This window comes from Haliaeetus albicilla, chromosome 24 (genome assembly GCF_947461875.1).
Source record: "Haliaeetus albicilla chromosome 24, bHalAlb1.1, whole genome shotgun sequence".
Taxonomy (NCBI): domain Eukaryota; kingdom Metazoa; phylum Chordata; class Aves; order Accipitriformes; family Accipitridae; genus Haliaeetus; species Haliaeetus albicilla.
The window spans coordinates 24,025,350-24,051,313 of record NC_091506.1 but is presented as its reverse complement, the minus strand read 5'-3'; the positions used below and the strand labels follow the sequence as shown (position 1 = coordinate 24,051,313).

At 40.6% G+C, this 25,964-nt stretch overlaps 1 protein-coding gene across 2 annotated transcripts in view; it reads left to right on the top strand.

Annotated features, from left to right (window-relative positions):
- WNT7A (Wnt family member 7A) overlaps positions 1-25,461 on the top strand; it is a 40,668-nt gene extending 15,207 nt beyond the window's left edge. Inside the window, exons 4-5 of one of the 2 annotated variants that reach the window (XR_011322024.1) lie at positions 21,007-22,982; positions 24,933-25,461. Coding sequence is in view for 1 of the 2 variants with exons in the window: in XM_069769858.1 (XP_069625959.1) it covers positions 21,007-21,486 (480 nt within the window). In the remaining variant the exon portion in view is untranslated. Of the gene's footprint in view, positions 1-21,006; positions 24,597-24,932 lie in introns of those variants that run through there. The other variant, XM_069769858.1, reaches the window with a different exon arrangement.
- The last annotated feature ends 503 nt before the right edge of the window (positions 25,462-25,964 follow it).

Sequence of the window (25,964 nt, the reverse complement as noted above, 5' to 3'; positions counted from 1 at the left end):
CTTCCAACACACACGTTCCCTGGGATCCTGGGCACCGAGTGCCCTGCGTTTCTGCCTTCGCCGTTTGCTGCACTTGGCCAGTTTTCTGTTTGTCAGTGGCAGCCGTTGCAGATGCAAGACCCAATCTGATCTGTGCTCCTCAGATCCTTGCACGTCAGGCGTTTCCCAGAGACCTCAGAGCGGTCTCAGTGGTGGAGGGGCTCTGATTTACACCGGCTAGGAACAGCCTGGGATGTCCATGTGCTCCCCATACAGCCGCGTGCAGGTGCAGTCCAGTGCTGCTTTCCATACGGGAGTCACGTTTTGCTGATCACATCTTATGGAATGAATGTAAATCTTCTTGCTTTCTTAGCTCTCTATTTTACCTTCTCCACTGTTTGCACTCCTGTGCATTAGTACTGATTTTAGCATTATGTTAGTGTGACTTAGAAGCAAATGGGAGAAGGAAGTTAGGAACAGCAGTTAATTTGTGGATACTATTTTTGTTCTGGTAATTACCTGTAGGCTCTGAGACATCTCCACTTATGCTGGAGCCAAGCAGATTGTATTGAAGAGAAGTCATTTCCACCCCAAACAAAAGCCTAACCCTTCTTTTATTTATTGCTACTGCAGTAGTTTTACAGGTGAGATTATGGTTTTACTCTGTCTAGTAGCCCGATGCCTGCGTCCGGCTGTCTAGTGCAAACATGGTACTTCAGAATACTAGCAAAATGAACACTGAATTCTGAGAATAACTCAAGGACTAACCATTAATATTTGCTAAACAAATGATCTGAGATCTTTATTACTTGGCTTCTGGTAGCATGAAGGCACATACTGAAAAGCCTGGTAAAACACCAAGGCCCACAGTCTGCTCTGTTACACGAGCACAAATCCACTGAAATAAAAAATAGCAGAGGAGTTTCACCTTTGTGGGAAAGCTACTTCCTTGAAAGGTCTGCTTTTATTTGATAGGTGCTGGCAGTAAAAGAGTCCCAAGAAATGACATACCAGCCTACAGAGGACTGCAAACATAGATGGAACTGGCTACTGCCTAGGAATTTTTTTCCAAGGCAAAGCTCAAAGACATGGACAAAAAAAGAAGTTGCATTTTTTGTCTCCATTATCACCCAGGTATGGACCTAGGCTAGAGGAGGAGGGCCGTTGGTCCTGGAGCTGGCCTGTGGGAGCAGCCTCCCCTTGAGGACATGAGGTCTTTGTGCATCTCACCTGTATGTGCACAATTTGCTGTCCTAAAAGATTATGCCTGGAAGATTCAGCTCTACGCATTGTTAACTGGGAGAACAGTGGTGTGTGCTATCTCTGGCGATCTGCCATTCCTCCAGCAGGCTCAGGAACTGTTCTGATCTAGAGATATTTCTACGCTTCTTCCTGCATCTCTTACAGAGCAAAATTACTGATCTTTGTTCGAACAAATCTCTGTTTGAAATCTTCAGGGGAGAGAAAGAGTAACATTACTGAGAAGAGGCATGTTACTCCACCATCCTGTAGAGAATGAATAAATGATGTTTTTGCTAGAGAGATTCCTTTCAGGCTTTGCTCTTATGTGAAAGATCACAGTATTTAAAGACAATTGGCAGAGGGAGGCCATTACGGGTATTTGGCAAGCTAGGTCTCTCACAACCTAACCCTTTCACAACAAAGACTGTCTTGTTTTGAGGTGGTACTCTCCCTTTTGGAGCAATATGGATCTTATCAGCCTCCACACAATCTATTCTTGGTGGCTTTCCTCTGGGCTACAAATTCTTGTCTAGGTTTACTTGCCTTTGGCTAGGTTTTTGATGATACTTATGCACCTAGGAGACAGACTGGCACCTACTGGGCTTCCAAAAATAAAAAGATGTTCAATTCTTATTGATTTGTTATCTTCACCTGTAGGCACTGCTATGCTGTTCAAAAGTCAGAAGTCCCCTCTACTTCTCTGGTCTTGCAATGTGAAACTGCACTGTGTGCTGTGCCCACTTGCCTGGGCGCTCATGAATGACCTGTGAGAAGGTCCTTCTTTAGGAGGACACCAGCTGCAGGTGATTCAGGGTGCACTCTAGTAAATCATACATATATTATTATCTAGTTGTCTTCTTAAGAATCACTGGTAAATTCATCTGTTCCATCTTGGTGAGCAGGAGATGACAGACTGCACTGCAGTAGGCAGGCCTGCTCGGCTGACCAGGGAAACTGAGAATAGGTAGGACTGCATGGTATAAACCAACAGAGAACCACCAGGAAAAGCCTGATCCAGACTTTTCGGAGATCTCAGTTCAAGACTTTCCACCTTCCCATAGTCTTGTTTTACCTAGGCAGCCGTCTCTCTGCTTCCTGCGGTGCCAACAACGGTCTTTCTGAACCTACTGAATACATGACTCTGTCAGAGCAATAGTACAATTATCTGTCGGCTCTTTCTAGAAGTAACCGAAAATCGACTGTGTCAAATGTGGAGGGCATAGGCGAAGAACACCCATGTTCCTTTTCCTCAACAGCCTTGGTAGTGCAATGCTTGAAAAATACTCGTGTGCACACCCGGGATGCAGCGAGAAGCACTCCCACCCGAGATCAGCCTCTGTGAAACGTCTCCATTTCCAGCGGCTCCCCCACTGCAGACCAGCGCCAGTGATGCCAATGGTTCCTGCAGAATGAGCACCCATGATGCCTCCGCTGCTGGGGCAGAGCAAGCAACAGTTTTCCTTACTGTTAAAGGACAGGGCTCTAACCCCGTTTCTCTCTTTGTCTTGGCGACAAACCACCAGGACTCAGTTTTGTAGCACATAGGCACAGCTTCAAAGTTCCCAGGCTACTTGGAAGGGAAGGGGCAGAGTTCAAACCAGGGGTTGCATACACCCTACAAAACTGGCCCCAAGCAGCCTGAGAAGCCTCACATCATTTGTCGAACCTATGGGAGAGCAGCTATGTCTGACCTCCAGAAACAGAGTTTAGGGTGTCTTTCCTCTTTGAATTAGTATTTCCTGAAATGCTGATTCACTGCAGGAAGAAGCAAGCAGTACAGGGAGAACAGGAGGAGAATTCATAACAGCTGGGTCAGAAAAGAGAGATAAAGCTTGAATTAATTTAAAGGCATAATCCTGATTTGCCCTGCAAACTTCTATGTGAGGGGTTATAATTGCAAGACTGAATTATCTGTTAGCAAATTTGTCTTCTCAAGTACAAAGTTAATTAAATTACTGTAAGTAACACAATAACGTATGTCTGAGAGATATTTATGCTCCAGGAAATAAAAATGTTATTTTCCAAGTTATCCTGCTAAAAAATAGCAAAGTAGGTACTGAAAGGCTCTACATATTTTGGCTGTAAACTTTTCATTTTGACAGCATGGCAAGGTACATGACCAGATTGCTCTCCCCTCTCTTTTTTTCTGTGACATTGAAATTCCACGAATGGCATCTTGCATCAGCGTTACATCATATTAAGTATAATGCAATATTATGAGTCATTGTTATAAATCATGGGCACAGGCTGCATTAGAAGGCTTTTGCAATTCAAGAGCACACCAAGGTGGATTTTTATTCAGCGTTTCTCTTTGGAGGCATACCTAGGTGCACTAACTTTGCAATGTATCTTCATCCTCTGAATCAGTAGTGTTTCAGTTTTCCCTTTCAGCTCTAAGGCTCGTAGGAGAAGTGCAGTACGTGCCTAACAGAGTTGCTGCAAATATCAGACAAAGCTATGAGAAACCAGAAGGTGTTTCTGAAGTGGATCATGCAATGATCATAATAGACTGAAGTGCTTAGTATTTTATCCTTTAGGGAAAACTGTAACAACATTGACATGAAACACCAGCATTTGGAAAGCATGGAGTTCAGGAGTTCTCCCGAGCTATTCTGTAAAGCCTACACTTACGACACTCACCCCCTTTACTTGTTAGCATCTCTGAGCTCAGTTCTTCCAGTTCTAGTATAGTGTGCAATCACCACACCACTGCAAGAATTTAACTACCCTCTAGAGGAGACAGCTCTTTCTACTTCATTCAAGATACCTTTTACTTTAACTAGCCTATTAGCCTGACTACAAGCAGCAGCACAGAACACAAGCTCTTGCAGATGAACCACTTGAAAGGTTGTAAGCATCTAGTGCTTTGTTAGAAAAGACACAAGACTAATAAAAGAGGCTGCCAAACAATTTAACATTTATAATTTTTCTGAATAGGCATGAAATTCTGGAGATTTACTAGTTCTGTCTGAACTAAGTCTTAAAGCATGGGAAAACGTGGCACTATCCCTGCTTGCGCCCATGTCTCAGTTTGGCTGCCTGCAGTGGAGAGGGAGTGCAGCTTGTGGGCTTGCAGCCCCACTGCGGTGGCCCTGCCCAAGGAAGACCACAACCTTCCAGGGGGACCCCAGCAGGAGCTCCATTTCCAGAAGATGGTCAGAGATGCATACTGCCTGGCAAGTGCAGTGCTAGCAGGCTACAGTCGGTGTGCCAGAAGGACACGGGGCCCATAGATTCCTTCCCACATATATGTACCAGCTGTAACCTGGCCCTAAGCAATCTCTGCACACAGCGCAATTGGCTAATAGTAACCAAAGTCATGTACTTCTGTATTCAGCTGTCTCTCAGCTCCATCAGAAGGAACATCTCTAATGGCACACGTGCACCAGAATGAAGTTTGCCTGTTTCTGGAGCTGCTGAAAATTACCGTAGACTCCAGAGAGTCTAGGAGACCAGCTTCGAGCAGAGCAGAACTAGGTGAGGCTGCCCTGATACTCCTGGCACCAGCCATCAAGTGATTTTATAGTATCATCAGCACAGCCACATGTTTCTCAGAGTTCAGAACTTAACAGTGCTCTTGCAATTGCACTTAACATTTTCCAATGGTTTTTCCCCTTCTTTTTTTTGGCACGGGCACAGAAATGTTCCTGATTTTTGTATTCAGAAGCTTCTAGTTCTTAATGTTAGGGATGGTCCTTAAATACAAAGCTGATGAATTATTTTCCTCTTTACTGGTAGATACTAACTACTTGTGAAACAATCAAAGCTGTGGTACGTTCCTGATTTAGAGTGGCTTGAAGTTGGAAAACACTTTTCAGGAATAACTTTCCACTTCTAGTTACAAGTTCCTGTGAGGGATCCTGAAGAGAGAAGCATACCCAGGACTAGTTGTGATGCCCACTTGCTCAAGAGCTTGTTCATTTACATCCAGTTCCCCTTACTAATCCTGCACTTGGCCCTCCATCGTCAACAGGTGTGTTGAGCGCATAAGAGCAACGAGCACAACGCTTAGCCCTGTGCTGCTCCTGCAACACACAACTCACTGAGCGCTTTCCGAGGTTTCTTGCCTGGCCGATAAGAGACCAGAAAAAGGCCTCCTATGTGTCCATTCCCATAGGAAGATGGGGAGCTTGGTCTGTTGGCAGGGAGGTGCCCCTTGTTGATAGTGGCCGTAGCAATTCTGAGAGACTTCAACTGTAGCTGTTTAGACCCCTGACAGATGAGGTTGGCAGACATGTTAACACGGAGCCTGGCAGTGGAGAACGGGGCAGAGCAGTGGCACAACTGTAATGGAGATAACCATGCCTAAAACACCACACAACCAATCTTCAGCCAGAGCAACACACAGCACTTCCACTCATAAAGCAATGGTAGTCTTAACAAATAAAAAATGTGTCTCCACTGCTAAAATGTCATGTAACATCTAGAAAATCTGATGTTAGGTGCACCAAGTATGCCGATGTAGAATGTTCTGGTAGCTGGCTTGCTTAATTAAGCTGTACAATATTTTGCCTTGATTAAACTGGGCAGATGAAGAAGGTTTAGGAGAAGGTTTATACATGTGACTTGTGCCTCGTTGTGACGAGATGGAATACGTAAAAAACGCTTCTGACAAATCTCCCTGACATGGCTGTAAGGTACAGGCAAAGAGGAGTGTCCACCCACAGACCTGGGTCCATCCAGTAATAGCACGTTATCCAAGGTAAACCCAGTCCTGTCCCACCCCACAGTTCCTGCGCTTCACGCCCCCCCTGCTCAGAGAACCTCCCTTGTCTCCCAGCGCTCCAGCCTGAAGGCCTGGCACCACAGCTGTAGTTTAATGCAATTAGAAAAGGAGTATTAGGTGCAACAAAGTCTTTCCTGGCAACTTCATCACCACATGTTTGCTGGGGGGCAGCAGGATTTCCAGAAAGGCCAAGCACTGAATTTGGAGGAAGTCCAAGTCACTGAATGGGAGAACTCCCACTGAGGTTGGTGGGACCACAGAACGCAGCTGAGTGCTCCCAAAAACCCCATCCCTACTGAGTGTTTGCAGTGCACAACAAGACTCTGCTGGGCAATTTCCTAGGTGTGAAAAAAAATATACATTCTGTGCACTCTTACAGTATTTTGTTTGTATGTGAAAGGATCAAAGTTCTATTTTATGGCTTTCCTACTTTTTTTTAGATAATAGTCTTAAAACAAGTCCAAACTTGACAGACAAGCTCTGCATCTTCTCAACAGCCCAGGGTAAAGATAAAGGGAACATTAATGTTAGTCTAAATTATGAGAGGGAATGGGACTGCACAAGTAACTGTAATCCACAAGAATGAATTTTCATTCCACTTGTCCTCCACTTTCAGCTAATCAGAAATTGTGATACATGGTCCTACTTGTATTTTGGCTTTCAACTCCCTCCTATATCTTATGTGGTTGAAAACTGAATTCCTGATTTACACTGAAGATTAGGGAATGATAAATGCTATCACTTACCTGCAGTTGCAATTTTAGAGGATTCTGGCATTATGAGCAAAACATGCATTTCATGTATAGGATAACTAGAGCTGACAATCTGTCATATTGCTGACAAAGATAGCTGAGACTGAGGGCCAGGGTCTGTTAATAAATAACAAAGATCTCAAATTCCATATTTAATATCATGCACCTTTTATAACTGAAATAATCAGATGCTTGCTATAATGATCAATTTGCTCAGAAAAGCTACTGGCTGGGTCACACATTTTTGGACATTTTCTAATTTAATTCAGTCTTTCTCTTTGGACAGTTAGCAACATTTCCCACAGGGCATACACTTGTCAGTCAGTACTCAGAGGGGAACATCATCTATATGAAAATAGTTGCTGTATAGATTATTCAGTTCTCCCAGTGTTTTCATCACATTTGCATGGGACCCTTGGTAGAGTCTTCAGCGTCTCATGTTGCAGAAAAAAAGCCCTCATTTCTAAACAAACATTACTGATTTGAAACAAATGCAGCTGTCACAAAGCATAATCCCTTCAAAGCAAATACGTGCTATGTTTGGGTATTGTACATCTTATGCTGATCATGTAATAAAAGTTGTAAGAAAGAGAAAACATAGCGCCTATTAGCCATAACTCTGACCTATGAGCATGGCTGGTTTACCTTGTATTATTTCTATTAACCTGTGCTTTTTGATGTTTTATTGAGAAATTCAATCAGAATCCAGTTCATACCTAAATTTAGGCCTAAGTTGTTGCAAAATTTTCAGAAATAGCTGATGAGCACAGTTCTGCTTCTCCTGTATTCCCCAGATGACATTTATCACACTTCAAATGTAGTTTTCCAAACTTAGGACTGATTTCCTTGCATAAAACTAGACACTTCCGTCTCCATATTTCAGCAATTTTAGCAAAACCCAACAGAAGACAGGTAGGTATTGGCCAAATTAGCAGAAAACTAACGGTTAGGCTAGGCTACTCACTGAGAACATTTTTAATACACAAACAGGCAGTGTTTATACCACACATAAAGTTTACAGTGAATTATGCTGGAGATCTTGCACTGTGCAGTCTCATTCATTGCATCTCTGACAAAGTATACCCCTTCATCATGTAACTCGAGGTTTGCGTGGTTGAATCTCCTCTACCATGCTGTGTCAACAGGGACAGAAAGTGGAATCTTCTACAGTTACAACCTAAACCTCTAGAGTCTGAGCTGAAAGTATCTCCAGGAACATTTGAAGAGCCTTGCATGAACTGAGTTGCCTGGGCTAAGCGGAGACATTTGGAACAATACATAACAGAGGTTTTGGTAAAGATGAAAGTTAAACCAAGGTTTGGTTCAAATGCTTTATTAGACACTTGGTGGCAGAAAACTCTGAAGTCATGAAGCCCTGAACACTCACCAAAAGCAATAATTGCCAGCATTTGCTGTACAAATGGAACAGGCTCTTGCTTTAATGGAAAGAATTTCCAGGTATTTTTGAAGTAAACAATTAAAAAATCAATTAAATGGAGAACAACCTTTTAGTCCAAGGACACAAACAAGGCATGTTTTGGTCCTGGAAGAATGTAGAATGGATCTATTATAGGATAAGGGTTTCAGGTAATTGCCGAGAGAATGTTTGGCTCTGCATGGCCAATTAGGGCCAAAAGGCACTAGTATTAATTTGCATTACAACTGGTTATTGAAATGACCCTGAGCCTTCTGGTATGTAAAAGTGAGATGTACCTAATGGACTACATTTGGTCCTCTGGGACAAACAGAAGGAAAGTGTCAGTATTCACAGACTCTAAATCAAATCGAAGCCAACATCTATTGCTAGTGCTCTGGCAATGGGTTCTCTTGGTAGTATCAGCTGGTGGCCTACACTAAGGAAACTAGCCGTGCCTTAAGCATACTAGATCTTAAACTAAATGTAAGACCACACACTATTATGATTACAACCATGTATTCCCTTACAGGGCTATTCCCACATGAGATTTTGATCGAGTCATAGCAGATACTGTTATCTTTGGATACAAATCCTGCAGTCATAAAACAATTAACTATTGAGATGGTACAATAGTTAGCATGTAAATAAAGAAGTTCAATAAGGACTCAAGAATATGTGTCCAAAAGGCTTGGATTAAGACCTTGGCTAAAAAAGAAAAGCTCCAGGAAATGTAAACAATGACACAGTGGAGATGCTCTCCTGCAAAAGCATGTCTTACAGGCAATGACAAACTCTTTGTTTGTGAATTGCCCGGGGTTTAATAACACTAGCCTTCACACTGCCACCTGGAGTATTTAGAGGATCTGTATCCTCCCTGTGGTCTTTTATTTCACAGAAGTTTCTTCAAGATGTCTACCCTTTGTCATCTTTGGTTGAAATTACTAAAAAGGTGCAGCCGTTACCAATGGGACATGAGAAGATAGGAAGGCAGAAGGGAGCCAGAGACCAAGTGAGCACGCACTTAGACTTTCTTTTCTCAGGAAATCAACCTGAGAAGTCTGCCTTGCTATAGTTGGAGCAAATTTAGGCTAAAAGGTGCAATCAAATTCTTAAAATATTTTCCAGGACATTATAAATTTAAATAACTATGCTAAGGAATACCTTTGCATTAAGATTTTTTTTGTAATTCTATTTAACAGAATTATACTTTATATTAAGGTTCCTCTTAAAGAGAGATTTATAAAATTAATATCTGATTAATACATTAAATGTGTCCTGCAGACATGCGTGGTTTCTTTTATTGATGGGTTTATGTACTGGTGAAACTGGTGGTTAGAAGCTATTGTTACAGGCATCCTATGACCTTCTGAACTGAAGACCTAGAGCAGTTGGGTAACCCTTTGTTAAAAACATCAATCTTGATATCAAGACTCATTTATACATGGCTTATAAAGAGGAACTATTAATGGTATTGTTGGATATTGCTACTTAACTCACCTATAAGTAGAAAACAGGTAGATCGATTAACAAAAAGCAACAGCTATGTCTGGTCTGGAGGGTGAGCTGACTGAGGGGAATTACATGCATCAATACAGTAAACCTCAAAAGCAAATTCCTGTTAATACATGATTGCTCGCCTGTAAGACAAAAGCTTCAACTGTTGCTTAAAATACCTGTTAGAATGAAAAGGAGAAAATCTAATAAGCCGGGTAAGCAAGACAGAAAGCCAAAGAGGTTTGCTTAGGCTGCACTAGGCATTATGCATAAAATTAGGAAATTCCACTTTCTTCTGTATAGGAGGAAATTTTCATTGACAACAGGCCAGAAGATCCTTGTTAAAATTCTTGGCCTGAATACGGGCATGCTGATCTTGGCAGCTGCTAGGCTACAGAGATAGGCTCTGCTGGTAGGATCTTATCTCTGATAAGTGGAAGCTATTTGAAAACATGGAAGTGTGGATCTATTGTCCCAACTGCAACTGGAGGGGGAAAACTCTAATGTATAAAATTTAATTTGAAAATCATCTTTGTAGAACAATTATTCTCACAAGCATATTACAATTAACACCAAAATCATGTTACTTTATGATAATGTGAATATTTTGAATTGTAAACACAAAGTGTGTGGAAATATGTTCACAAAACACAATGTGTTATTGTGATCAGGTTTCTGCCTTATGAAAACTAAAATAATTGCCTGCTGATTAGCTGGAGGAGTAATGGGAAATTTCTCTTAAAATGACAAGAATAGCTATCACTTTCCTGAGCAGCTCTTGCTTGATGTGCCAGCACGGTGATATCCCACCCAGGGTACAACCATCCTTGGCAATGGGCTTGTAGTCTCTGCCACGGTCTAGGTCATGTTATCTCTGCAAAATAGCACGACTGAAGGGAATGGAAGTGAGTTTGAGAGAGCTCAGGTGCTCTTTCCTGCTGAATAAAGGGTCTGTAGGCAGAGCGGGCAATGGGTACACCTTCAGGGTCATTTACCAAGTTGTGAACAGTATGTTAAGTATGAGGATTGAATCTTAGAGATCTCTCTCTGTGAATCAAACATGAAGACACCTTGTGCTTCTTTCTAGACCAAAGGAGTTAATAAGAAGTTAAGCTAAGAAATACTGCGTTTTTATAAAGGCAGTACTGAAAAATGAAAGTAGAAGTACTTTGAAATCACCTGAAAAGCTTGATAGAAAGGAAAAACATCCCTTGTTTACTAAACTACTGGCTTGGAGAACCAAAATTTATATAAGTTTTTCAGCATGAGAAATATGCCTTGCATCGTATTATCTGCTGAGTACCTAAGGGTTAACTCTCATAGTTTGGTATGCAACTAAATGAACCTATAATTAACTGTGTGTGGCTATTGGTTAAAAATGTTTGGAAGCAATATGAAGTGATATTATTTTGCAACTAGTACTCCTGCCAGTACCTGGCTTTATTAGTTTAGCACAAGAGGTGTTTTCTGATTAGTTGTCTGGAACAAGTAAGACGGTTCTTTTGGTTTCTATCACTCTTTGGAAACTTTTCTCCTGACAGCTTAAGCATTTGTCAAAATTCTCTACCTGGTTGCTCCCAATTCCTTACTATACAATGCCAGCACCACTTCATTTGAGTGCTTCACTACCAGTGGGGAGAGTTACACGGAAGATGAAGTTTAGTGAGGATGAGTCAACCCTGTACCATTCCTCTCTGTGTACATTAGCTGTGACAAGGGTGAATTCCAGTTGTGTCATTTCCTGTTTTCCTTACAGTTTTTACATGAAGAATGACTCAGGCTCCATGACATAGCCCAAAGTGACAGGCAGCAGTGACATCCCTGCCTGAATAACCCCCAAGACTTTAACTCACTGTGCTCCCAAACTGAGGAGCATAAATAAGTTTAGTTCATCTTATCTGGCAGCACTTCCAATTTCTTCAGAAATTCAGCATGCTAAAATATAAACTATAAGCACAATTACTTTCTTTCTTTTTACAAAACCCAAACCACTCCATCCTATATTTTGATGACAGCTTGATGCATTGACATTTAGAAGCCCCGAGTATGGATGAAGATCACTGTACCAAGATCAAAACTAAAAACAGACACACTGGACATAGGATGCTGGAAGAATTATATTGACTTCAAAGAGGTCGAGGTCGGCAGACATCACTCAGTTAAGATTTCATTGACTTTATTACTCTGATCTATACATTGACTGCAGCATTGGGCTCCTAGACTGAAGTAGGGATTAGGGAAAATGGCGTTTTAAGCAATGGACATTCGTCATCTTTTTAATACATGGCAAAATACAGCACAGATCACTATTTTAGAGAGGCCTGTTTTAGGAGAATCAGAATTTTGGAGGGATTTTTAGTTTGTGACCAGAATGTAAGGAAGGTAGATATGATCTAAGAAGAAATGTTATGTTGGTAACATGTCCAAATCCAGAAAAATTGCTGTCTCATTTTCTTTGTAAACTCTCTTAGTGTCAGTGAACACCATGTTGTTGCTTTATTTTCAAAACTCCTTGATCATCATCTTTTATTCACTTCTGGCATGAACATGCTATCCAGTATCTTTTTGGAGAGGAAGATATGTACTGTAGAAAACTTACATAGTGATAGGAAGGTGAACTAGATACTCTGTCCATAACTCTGTAACACCACCCCCCTTTTCCAGTCTATTTTAGCTTCATTGTACAAAGTGCCCAGGTAGGCCAGACAACCAGACTATTCAGTATTTCCCAAGCTAAAATCCATCATACCCACAGTATCAGTTTTGCTTGGACAGCAGCAAATAACGATTCTAGATAAATTTTCCCTTAACCTTACAATCCCTTTTCAGTAAGGGGCTGGGAAATCACACTTTCACTTAAACAAATATAGAATATAAAATAACATGTTGAATGTCTTTAAGACAATTCAGCTATATTCTGATAATAGTGGGTGAAAGCACATTAAAAGAAACCAGATATTTTTCAGAACTATTTTTTCCAAGTTCCTTTTTATGACTGATCTTTAAACTTCCTACATGATGACACTTACTTGGCACTGCATTGATCCAGTCTAATCTAGGTGATAATGGGTCTCCCAAGAGTTATTTTCTAAAAACAAGTAGTTTATCAAACACATTGACAGTTATGTTTTCAAATTATTTCCATTTTTTCGGTTAAAATATTTGCCTTACTTTTAAATAGAAAAATCCACAAAACCAAAATGCAAGTCAGACCGGTCTTGCAGACAGATGCACCAAGAAGCCATCACAGCAGTAACCCCTCAATAAACTGTCAAGCCAGCTTTCAAGTACTGAGCTTTTGTCATTAGCAACTCAGAAGGTCCCACACCAGGAAGCCCCCATCTCACAGCCTATTTGCCAATAGACAGTAGGAACATGCTACTTTCAATCTATTTCCTGATATAAAACTTGCCTAAGCATTAGTTTAGTAATTTGTAGTTGAGAAAAACTTTTATAAGAGGACTTCCTGCTAACAGGAGAGAGAGTGGGTAAGAAGGTTTTGTATTTGATATTACACAGAAAACTTTGTCACCCACCACGTCCCCTAAGAGTATGCGAAACTCAACCTGAAGCTCGCAGTTCCAGCTTGTGAATTAATGGTTTCGATTTACATTTTGATGACCAGAGAGAGACGAGGGTGCAGGTACTTTCTCTCTGGGGAAAACTGGAATGTGTTCATGAGAGATGTAAAAAGGCAAGGAATCCCACAGACTAGATTGCAGCTGTTATCAGATATGATGGAAAAGGGAGGGGGTGAGGGAGAAGAGAATACCTGGTATGAGACCTGCTCCGAGGAGGGACCGTCTGATGTGGCAGTGTGGATTTCTGCATGTATCATTCCTCTCAAATCCGTATCAGATTTTGCTGAGCTATTAACATCAGGTGTTGCCACATCATGCCCGCTATCTCTGCAAGCAGTATCTTGATGAAGATAAATAAAAACTTAAGAACCTTATTTGACTTTCACAGGCCATGATTAGATTTGCAGAGCTGTCAGAGAAAAAATATTGAGGAATGAGCAAGCTAGATACAGGCTCTAAGCCACATACATGAAATCCACTTTCATAGTTACTTTTGCAAAACAGAGGGTTTTGGCAGAAGTTTATCCTAGGAGCAGCTACGGTGGGATATAAGGTGTTCTCTTAGAAGGACTCCTCACTGACAGAAAGCTAAAGTATTATGACACCTTGTTTTGTTTCACATAGCAGTTCCTACAGTTTGAAAAAAGGCAAGGGCCATGCCTTATGGTTTAATTTAAGAGCATTATTAGGTTGTGTAAGAATCTGTTGCATTAAATCTCTCCTTTTAAAAACAGCTAGGTCCAACTACTCTTCAAAAATAACAATCATGAAAGCATCCCGTGACATTTATTTTCTACTGCTCTTTGTTTTTTGGTCCCAGAAGTGGTGATAAATTGATTTAGTACATGGCAAGTCATGAAGGTTATCAGAAGTATAAGAAAAATATGCAGGAGAAAATATTTTTTTCTGCATTCCTCTCATCTTTTACTGCCCTTGCTCTCAGACTTCTGTGTTCATTTGCTATTCCGCACAGTGCCAGTCGTTGAATGAGGGGTATTAGGTGTTCTGTCCTCTAATTTAAAGAATACAACTTACCCAGGGAAAGAGAACATCTCATTCAGTTTGTGTGTGCTGACAACAGTGCATGAGTACTGTGACCATACAGAAAGACTAACTAATATTTTTTTCTTTACTTGTTTGATATATTGTGGAAATAGAAGCTGCATTTAAAAATAATATCTGCATACAGTCAACTTTTCTATAAAGCTGAAGTAAAGGGCAACTAATATTCCAGGACAGAATGTATGAAAATAATTATGAAACTCTAAAAAGTGCATATAAGAAATGTAAGGAACTTCCTGCTTTGTGGCGGCATAGAAAAAGGTCAGAAACAGTACACAAAAGGTTAAACTTTTGAGCGCGCAACATTTCTGAAGTCTTCATTTTTAAGGGTATAATGAGTTACAATCTGGAAAAAGTGTTTCTGCTCTTTAAAATAGGATATCCATTATTGAAGGTAGATGGTGATATAGGGAAATACCACCCATCTGTGATGTTTCTAGCTTTATGTCATTTATCACCATTCTCTTGGCTGTCTTCATAGTTAGTCCTCAGACCAGCATGTTGCCTGATTTTCTTTAGAACACCTATTCCTAGGAAGGTACAATGGTGATTTGATTGATGTAGGTCACATGCTGTGGTGATTTCCCAGCCATTTTTTTATTTGAAACAAAAAATTTCTTGTTATCAGAAAAATGGTTCAACCTGCCAGGGGTCGTAGTATTTCTGAGATAGTCATGGCTCACAGTCTTCAGCGTATCGAATTTGTTTGATACTGACATCAGATATTATTCTTTTGTACAGATTTACTAATCAAAAAAATGAGAAAAAAAATCTTTTGGCTGTGCTTAATAAGGTCTTCATAATATGTTCAAATGAAATATGAAAGACTGTCTGGAATGAGTCACTCTTAATACGGGACACAATCGGTTCCTAACTCATCCACAGTTAGTTTGCCATAGGATATCAATGCAAAATATGTTATGTTTCTACGGAACAGGTTTTACAACAGCTATATTAATATAGTTAGTGAACATCCACTGATGGGAAATAATATTTTCTGTTTAAATATGCTTTTGCTAACTTTAAACTTGCATTTGGGTACTTTTTTATTATGCTGTTTCTCTCATATATTAAAGATTTCACAGGGTTTGTCTTCAACAGCAGTGTTTCTTCTTTTATACTCTCTCATGCTCATTTTTGTTTTCCAATCAAAAAGCACCAAATATTATTTCTACTTTCCTCAAGTTTCAGACCTCTGGTGTTAAGACAGTCCTACAAGTTACTTAAACAGTAACATCCTTTTGAGATTACTGTCACACTTGAATAAAACAAGTGGCAGAGTAATTTCCTAGTCATTTTAATTAGACATAGTCCTTTTACTGCTTGTCAAATCAATCTTACATATACATCTACTGCCCTTTTCAATGCCTAGTCTCACTCTAACCCTCACTGCCTGTTGCTCTAGAATGATTTGGTTCTCAAGTAAGTTCATTTGTTGAAAGACTAAATGTGAGATGACTTTATTGTATTAGTTTAAAACAATATCTTTACTCAATGAATCCTTCTTCAAAAGCAAAAACCGTATCTCTAACATCATTCCTGAACTTTGAGGAGCTTTGTCTTATGGCTACAATTGCCTCTGAAAGTAATATAAATCATAAATCCTCATCTGCCACAAGCTGAAAAGGGCAGGGTTGCATCTGTCCATTGGCCTCCCCAGCCCACAGAAATGTTGTGACCACTCTCCAGGCCTTGCCATGTTCTCTGGAGTGAAAAATTCACTCTCGTTTTGCCAATAGTTGTGTTTTCTTTGACCTATAGTAAAGGTATGTGTGCAGGCACTTGTAGGAGACAGGTATTTCCTGACCCAGATGATCTGATGTGATTATGGCCTCGGTGGGATAGGAATCGGTGTCTGTTGTCTCACTAATTACATCTGCTTCACATGTAGTCTGGCGACCGAGTTATTTCTGATGAAGCAGTAAAGGGTCCCTGGCCTCAGGCACTGTGCTATTGGCAGCGTATTGACTGTGAGGCAGGATTTCGTTTCCATGGGAATCCTGTTGGTGAAGGAGAATGCACTGGTGGTGCAATGGTCACCATTTCGTGCTGTAAGTCCTTCAGGACAGCTTTGGCATCGAGTGCTTTAGAGTTCTGGTGACTGAACCCAGGGCTGTGCAGTACCTGGACCCCACGTGAGTGGGATGTGGGGTCCCAGACTGCCCTGGCAGATGCATTTGGAAAGTCAGCTGACTTTAGATGCTGGAAACGCAGGGCCGTACACACCGCCGAGTAACTCGGGTAACAGAGATGCTGAGCTGAGAAAATCCACCGCGCGAGGGTCACCAGTGGTTCTGAGCACCCACAGCGCCTGTCCCAGCACCCTGAGGACACACTTCCCGCATGGCTGCAGGGCAGCGGCGGCAGCACTCGTAAGCAAATGCCACTCCCGCACCGAGTCGCACCAGGCAGCACTTTCTGCTGGTTTCACTGGAAACCAGGACCGTTGGCCTAGCCAGCTCCCAGCCAGGGTGCCAGGACCAGACAGCCTGCCCGCTGCAGGACCACAGCGCTGGTACCAGCCCATGCAGCTCCTGGGCTGCGGGGTTCTCCAGAGCTACGGCTTGCCACCCTTCCATGACGCACCCTACGCATTCTCCGCAAAACTGGAGGTGAAGAAAAAACATGTTAAGTTCCTAATGGCAGTGCCCAAAGGTACTGTATCTGAAGATAACATCAATAGAGAGAGCCAGCACAAGTTCTCTTCACACAAACTATTTCCCAGAGGCTAATGGCAAGAGGGAGAGAGAGAGAGAAAAACAAGTACTGACAGTTTACTGTAGGAGCTCAAAGAAAAAGTGGACAAAGCTAAAAGAACTCCAGCTCTTTGTTCGCATTTAATCCAGTTCAGAGCATTCACTGGTGCATACAGATTTACTTTCCATGGCTGACAGAGCTGGATATGGTCATCTGGTAAGAAACAGAGGAGCTAGGATTTAAATTTTGTGCCCTTCAGGCTCTTACATTTTAGGAAAAGTCAGTCTATAACATATGTAAAGTTTTAATCTAATGCAAAAAGTGTGAGCTGCTGGCTTATACCTTCAAAGAAACAAATCCTGATCTTGAGAGGTCAAGAACACTTTCTGGTTTTAACACAGATCAAGTTTTTAAGGGGTAGAGCACTTCTTTTGGCTCACGGAAACCAAGGGAAAGACTGAGGCCTCCTGTCCCTACCCCAAAAATCCCCCATTTTATTTTCTTCCTTCTCTTTTCAGCTCTCATCTTGAATTTATAAAGGCACCGATTTATCAGAGGCTACTAGAATAATCTAATGGTATTAAAATACCACCATCCACATATTTTAATGCAAAACAAATAGTTCAAGCACCTGATATCACAGTACAATAAAACTATCAAATCACCATTGCAGGCTTTTGCTTTTGCTGAGGATGGATGGTTCAAGTTACAAGTAGCCTATTTTCTAAAGGCTACAGAGTCAATTCATCTCTGGCTGAATTTGCAAAACACCGCATTGAAAGACAGCACCAGCAAGGAGGATATATATACAAGAACAGAACCAACAAAAGGGTTTGTGAGCAAAAGGTAGAGAGGCTGGGTTAGAAAAGGCAGAACTGGAAGGGGAAGTTCAGTTGCAGACTACGGTGGACCCAGATTAGGCAGATGTATTGGAGTGATTTTAGCACAGTGTATTGGAAGCGCACCCCCAACAAGTGCGTAGAGAAAAGGGAGGGTTAGCCAGTAACTCTTAGGAAGTGCTACCTCCAAAAAAAAAAAAGAGAGAGAACAATAAATGTGGCACAGCATTAAAAGACAAAACTCCTTCTTATCCCTCTGCCCCCTTCTATCCCCCTCCAAGCATTTTTGGTCATCTGAGAAGGACCCCTCACACTTGGGCTCAACTGGTATTGTCCAAACTTCTCATGTTCAGACAAAACCAGACCTTTTTAGCCTAACTGCTTGTGCCCAGCCTTGGCTGAGACCAGAAAAGCAGAAGCTCGTTCTGGTTGGCATCGTGTCACCCAGAGCAGGACACCAACACGTGACACGAGGCCGCCCGGTTGCTGAACTGCTCCAGCCGCTTGCTCAGCTCTTTCCAGTGGAACTACTCGTTCTCTCAGAGATTGCTGGCTGTAGATGGGATGTTAACGAAATAAACCAAAAGGCAATTTAAGCTATTTAACTACACTTCAGGAAAAAAGACCTACCTGGATAGATGACACTAAGCCATGATGCATTTTGTATTAATGTTTCAAGTCAGTTTGGCAGATCCTGATGGAAGACGAGTTAGAAATATTTTGTTGCAAGTTTGAACATCGTACCAGGATATAAGGCCAGCCACTTGAACAAGAGCGGTGATTGAATTAGGGCTGAGAAATGTATCCCTGGCTAGTTTCAAATTAAAAAAAGAGAGCTTTTAAAAAGGTACAAATGAGACTAAAAGAATTTATGTTATTTTTCCGGTTTCTGTACTATAACTCCTTTTCCATCTCCTCATCTATCTTCTAAGTGCACTACCTTATGAATGAGTGAGCAATAAAAGAAGTATGCAGTGGCTGAGAGAGAAACTCAAGATAACAAGATAATGCAAAATGTAAGCCAAAGCTTGAGCAGAAGTGCAAGTTAAGATGTAGATCTGAGTATAAAAGTTTCTCACACCTGAGTTTTAGGGCAGTCATTAGACAGTTTGCATGAAAAACTAATTTAAAACCAGTAGCACAAAATGTGACCTAATATATGCTAAGTTCACCTGTCAAAATCTTGGACGTGTGCTTTCTAGGGGTTTTAATCCAGTCTTCAGACCACAAGTGCTGACACTTCACTTATAGACTAAAATAAAAATAAAGCTACTTTAATGCCATTTAAATCCCAATCTTCATTGAAAAGGGGCAGAGGAAGAACAACGAGTAAAGAAGCAGCTACAAACTGTCCTAAGGTTAGGCAATAGCAATTACTGTGCCTAGGTGACACGGGAACAGCCTCAAGACCAAAAGGTACAAGAATAATAAGCTGCTAAGTGTAGTCTTTAGATTACTTGTTTTAAGGCTGCCAAGAACAGGACTGAGCTATGTTCACCCGTGTTAGTGCACGACATGATCTGCTGGCTGCACAACTTAAGATGTGCTCTTTCTCCTTGCCACCCCTAGTTTATGCTGAGATTTTAGACTTGAAGTCCCAGCACACGTGTCTAGCGTTCGAGCCGGACTTGGCTCCTTCAGTGCAGGCTGCCGTTTTCAGCAGCAGCTGGTGGAAAGGCAAATGGTGTCTGCATGGCAAGTTTTCCAAAAGTCCAAAACTGAAGTGGGGGGTTGTAGCAAAGGTTTAGTTCAATTTCCACATCCCTGACCTCCCTCCAGCCTTCTAAGCTGCCTAGGTTTGGGGCTGCACAGATCAGCTGGGGTTTCTCAGTGGAAAAATTATGTGGCCACTCCCTGAACCCAAATAATCCCTCTGTCTGGGCTTTCCACTGCTGGTATCTGGCAGGTTAGGCAGAATTTAGTCATCAAAATTATTATGTTCTCTTTCAAGCAAAGACCAGCGGGAGATTAATTGCTGGAATTAGGTATGTTTTCTAGCATTAACCAAATGTAGCTACTAAGGGGGTCAGTTATAGGGCTCAGGACAGACAGCAGGGACTAAGCTGGTCTCCAGTTTTATTTGGCAAAGACTGGGTTGGTAAATAAACAGCAAGAGGGAGAAGATACAGGGATAAAGTTTCAAGGGATGTGAAGGTTGAAGGGAAGATGAAGCTTGTTACCTTCAAAAGGAAAGTAGTGACAACTCAGGCATAAGTATGAGAGACCCCTACAAAGAAGAGAACATGAGACAGGGTGGAGCAAGCCTTGATGTTTAGCTCTTTGAGATGCTTTTACAGTATTAGGGAGGTAGAAAATTTTTAACAAGAACTGATGATAAAACATGAAACCAATTCCTCATCTTTACTCTTACCCTTTATGCTCTAAGACAGACCTAGTTTTCTTGCAAAGTAGCTGGGGCATTTTTTATGCTCCATTATCCACGTGAGAGGAGCCCAAACACTTAAAACTCCCCAGAAAGTGCAAAGAACTTAAGACTATGGTGTATCAAAATAATAAGTTTTCCAAATTGGAGCATTAACTTGAAACATTTAGAACAGATGATGCCTGTATGAATAAATTATCATCTGCTCTACATTGTTGATTAATGTGAGACCAACAGGAAGATAAGCATTGATAGACTTTATCAGCTTAATCACATATTGCACCAGCTTATGTCATCTTCAGGTGCAAGAACTGAAATGCAGTTTATTTTTGAACCTCTGTTTACAGAAATCAAGTTCTAGTACCTATTGTTGAACTTTCAAAGTATCCTGCACGTGGCATTTCATGTAAAGGTGTGATTTTCTGCCAGTTCCTAATTTCACTGCCATATGCCAAAAATTGCAACAACAGGCAAATCTGAAGCACTGTACGATCATATTGCAAATGAAAGTGAAGAAAAGCTGTGGCTAAGGGGGGGTCCCATTTTACCTTTTGTCTGTGGGCTATGAAACTAGGCAAAGTTATCTTCCCTGCTTAACTTGAAGTGCAAATGGGGAATCAGCTTTGCAGGCAAGACTCATTTGACACTGGTGAGCACTTGCTACCTGGGGTAACAGTGTCACCAGGCAAGCAAAACCCACAGCTTTGGTGGGAACGTGGCTTATGTCTGGTGGTAACTCATGCTGGATTCATTCAGTATGCATCGAATAACACTGGTTTTTTGAAGAGATTCTAGATTGTATTAACGCATCATTCTTTGTTCTTCCAAATACAGATTCTGGAAGAAAACATGAAGTTAGAGTGCAAGTGCCATGGGGTGTCGGGATCCTGTACCACTAAAACGTGCTGGACAACTCTGCCTAAATTCCGGGAGCTGGGCTACATCCTTAAGGACAAATACAACGAAGCTGTTCAAGTCGAACCAGTGAGAGCAAGTCGTAACAAGCGTCCAACCTTTCTCAAAATAAAGAAGCCACTTTCCTATCGCAAACCCATGGATACAGATTTAGTGTACATAGAAAAATCTCCCAATTATTGTGAAGAAGACCCTGTCACTGGCAGCGTGGGAACACAGGGAAGGATGTGCAACAAGACAGCCCAGCAGTCTAACGGGTGCGATCTGATGTGCTGTGGTCGAGGTTACAATACGCACCAGTACTCAAGAGTGTGGCAGTGCAACTGCAAATTTCATTGGTGCTGCTATGTTAAATGCAACACGTGCAGTGAAAGAACAGAAGTATATACCTGTAAGTGAGTACATGGCTGGGCAGGCTGACATGTCCCTGGCCATGAATACATTTGCACATGCACTCAACGTACCTACACAAGACTGTAGGAAAGACCTGCTTTCCCAGAAGAAATGCTGATGAATGGAGCCCTCTCTTTTCTTCTCATGTTTCATTGCTTATGTGGATACACATTTCAGACTCTTATGAAAGTCAGCCAAGAAACAAAAACAAACAAACCCCACCCCGAGCCACCTGACACACAAAACAGAGAGAAAAAGATCATCTCAGTTAATCTGCACCTCTAAAGCAAGAAGCATTGACTGCCTTGTGAAGAGACACCGGTCAGAGAAAAATCTCTGAGTGTGGCAACAACTTCTGGTTTGGAAAAAAGATGGTCAAAAACTTCAGTGTACAGGGAGCAGGGAGGGGTAGGGGAGAAATCCTCAAAAAAGGGCTCTGCACAGGATGGGATGGACAGTGCCTCATCGTGAATTGCCCATGTGAGTGTGTGGATGACACAGATTTAGGCTTCCACACTTGTGAAAAGCTTCTGCTGGTCTTGCCCGTCTTTCCACTTCATACCATTTGCTACAGCGAGTAGAACTGTTGACATTTTCTGTAGACACTGCTTTATCTGCCTTTTTCGTGTGTGTGTGCTGCAGATTTTAGCACAGGGATTTGGGACACTTGGGCATAATAATAGCAATATTTAACAATTTATTCAGATAAAACTAATATTAATTTATTTAATTAAAAAGAACTCTACCAACGTTTTTGGAACTATTCTGCAATTAAAGTAGATAGCTGGCTTTCTTTGTGGAATAATTTTTTAGAAACAGCAAGGAAAAATGGAGCTGTATATATTATTCTTAACTAGGATATTTCTATTAGTTGGACTTGCAGGATATGTTCTACAATACTAGATGTTTAAGTACAAAAGCTGGCATCTTTATATATATGTACATACACAGACACACACTGTTGTTTTTGGGGTTTTTTTTGTTCGTTTGTTTGTTTTCTCCTGTTTGCTGCTAGTTGTCTGGAACAAAAGTCAAGTGGTAGGGGTTACAATCTTTACCAGTTTTGGTGGTGTTTTTGGTTTTTTTGTTTTGTTTTGTTTTTTTTTTTTTTTTCAATTAAAGAAAGAAGCATTAATAAAGTCCTGTTTGGAATATGTCTAAAAATAAGAAAATCCAGACAAACTTCCTTCTTTTGGAAAAATCAACCATAGGATAAAAGAGTATATTTTGTAAGAGACTATTTTTATATAAATATTTTATTTATACTATGTCTGCTTGTTCAACCTGTACTTTTTCTCAAAACAGGCATACAATTTGTAATTCGTACGCTATTTAACAGAGAAAGGGTAATTAGTTTGTGGACACAACAGCAGCAAGCTGGATACATTCAGCTGCAATTGGTGGATGTGTCAGAAAGCAGAATGAACTTTCTCTCCGGATGTGTGTACAAACTGGCTCTTTTCCTGCAGCTCAATTTGCAGAATATGCAAAACAAGAACAGGGTATGTAGCATCAATTTTGTCACATGGCTTGAATTCATGATTGGTATTAACTGGATGCTCATTTATCCCATTCAAGAAAAAAAAAATCTGAATTAGCTTCCCACATGCGTCAGTCATTAAACTGTGGCGTTATGACTAGCAAATGTGCTGTGTATGCTGTCAGTTAAACCTCTATATTGTGTTACTGTCAAATTTGATTTTAATCAGTGGAAGACTGTAGACTATGACTGTAAAAACTAGCATGATACACATCGTCTGATTCTCATAGATAGGATACAAAGCTTACTTTTTGTCCAACTCTTTTTGGCATTTACATTATTCTTTGCCCCCCACAGGCCAGAGCTCAAAAATCCAGAAAAACTTCTAGGCAAATTTAAATACTACTCACTTGTTTTTCAGAGCCCAGCTAAGGCATTTTGCGTTCCCTTTATGGTATTTCCTTTTTATCACTGCTAATTTCTTCAGATATTTGAGTGGTAAATATTTCTCTGTGTTAGAATCATTCTGTTCCTCCTGCTTGACTCATTTATGACTGATAAAAAAATAATCTAATTTTAATGTTGTTTTTCATTGGGTAAGAAAAATGGCCCAGCGCTACTGATGATACTGCATGTTTTCTGTCTGGGACAGACCAGAATCTTCCCTACTTCCAGACTACAGGATCTCATGCCTTTAATGAGTCTAAGAGGGGCACCACTAAAGGAAAGAACCCACCACCCAGCATGCAGTGCATTTCACTGACTCCTGTTGATAACAGCAAGCATTACAAGGGGTAGATGATACAGATGATACATCTTGTGTCCATTGATCTTTCTGAGGCAAAGCTCCTACCTAAGACTGCGAAAACAGGGAAAGTTTTCTGAGAAAGTAAACAGAAGTATCACAAAAGATGTTGCGAAGTTTCACTATAACAACCTAACCTTTTAGAACTTGTCTGAATGTGGCATGGTGGGTTTTTTTAACTCACTTCTTGTATATATGTTATTTATGTAAGAACACAAGCCCATGCAGTACCTGATCCTAGCAATGTATAATTAGGGTTAAATATACAGTTTCTTTGCAGACCTGCCACTTGACACAAAATAGAATTTTTATGCAATTCAGACACCAGCATGGGATATCAAAGTAAAATGATTAACGTAATTTACTTTCATACTTATGACTTGTCAATATAAAGCAATATAAAAGCAATTTTGGGGGGTAATTGAGTCATTGCTTTTAGTTCTTCTAAATTCTGCACATCAAGAATTGATAAGACATAAAATGCAATGAAGTACATACAGTATGGATGTTAATTACAACACTATATTATGGTTAAATAATTCAGATCTAACATTTAATATTGGAATTCTCCCCCAGCTTGTATTGGATTTTTACTTAGTGGATACCATATCATAGTCAAAAGTGTGTTTTCTTCACTGATTAGAATTATTTTTAAAATTATTACTTTTGCAGCATGTTTTTACCATAGAAAAGTAATCTGTGAAACTCCTGCTTCCTGTATATTTCAGTATGCAGTGATGTGCAATGTACAGCTAGCAGATTAATTATTGAAGGACAAATATCTTTAAACAGTTTTACTCACAATAATAAAGAACTGGATGCACAATGAAATGAATTTGGTACACATTTTCCCTATATTTTACAATATTGCTGATGATCAGTTCATTAATTAGAGAATTTGTTTGATAATTGGAATAACAGTTTGGGAACTATGAATTAAAGAGCAAGGAAAACCAAACACTGCATTCAGCTAGAAAGTATTTGGAAATTTGGCTGTGTCATCTTAGATAGGAGAAATCTGGCCCATCAGAATCTGCCATGAGTCTGGAGTTAATTGGTCATTCGCTAAATGGGCTTGAATGGCATGAAGAATAAACAGGGCAAGGAGAAAGATTTATGATTTTGTAGATATTCCTCTCCCGACAACAGTTTGTTCTTTGTCCTCAGGGATAGAAGAGCTCTGTTTTTACTTGGTGAAGAACCACACAATGGGAGTGAAATGCACACAACTGCAGAACAATACAGCTCTCAAAAGAAAACACATCTTTTCATCTCTGCTAACCAAGGGAAGCACTGGATTGCTGTCCACATTAATAACCTAGCTAAGGCTTTTAAAGAAAACATGCATTCAAGAAGCAGGAAGAGTAAGACGAGTAGGAAGCATAAGAGAACAAGCGTAATTGCAAGTTGGGAAGCTATTATTTATGAAATCTCACTTCCTCATTTGATAGCAGAACCCTGATTCATGGAAATGAAGGAGTTCTGCCTTGGGATTCCTAAGCAAGTTTTAAGGATTTTATCTCTTGGCCCTTTTAAAAGGACAACTAACCTGAATACAATTAGCTTGAATACTCGAAGTACCTACATAAAACATGAATCAGTCAATGATTAAGTTTTCTTTGCCATGTATGCACAAATCTAACGGAGATATGTCTTTCAACAGTGATAATTAAACTGGAAACATCCTTAAAATGTACTCTTAAGTGGCTCATTTGGTAAAGTTATTGTAAGGGTACATAGTTACTTAGAAAAGGAAAATAATGGACACATACCATATCACACAAGGCTTTTAATGGACTATCCTGTGGATTACAAAACTGTTTTTAACTGACCACACTTCAAAATCAATTTGTTGAATACAGAAACATTGCAGACTACAGTCAGGGTGCACATATGCAAATTAAGATTCAGCATAAACATTGCTGACATTTTTACATTTATCATTATAATAGACATCAGGAAATATGCACTCTGAACATCAAAATGAGTGTATTAACTAATACAGCCCCCTGCCCCCAACTTGTAACCCCAAGAAGTCAACTGAACAAGAAGCTTTCCAACTCCGTTGTTGGTAGAAGGACTAAACTGCAGACTCAGTGACTGACAGGGCTGGCCAAATACGGCAGATACTGTTGCTGTCAATCAACAGCGGTGCAGTCTGAGTCAGGCTTGAATGTTCCAAAACTGTCCAAAACTGAA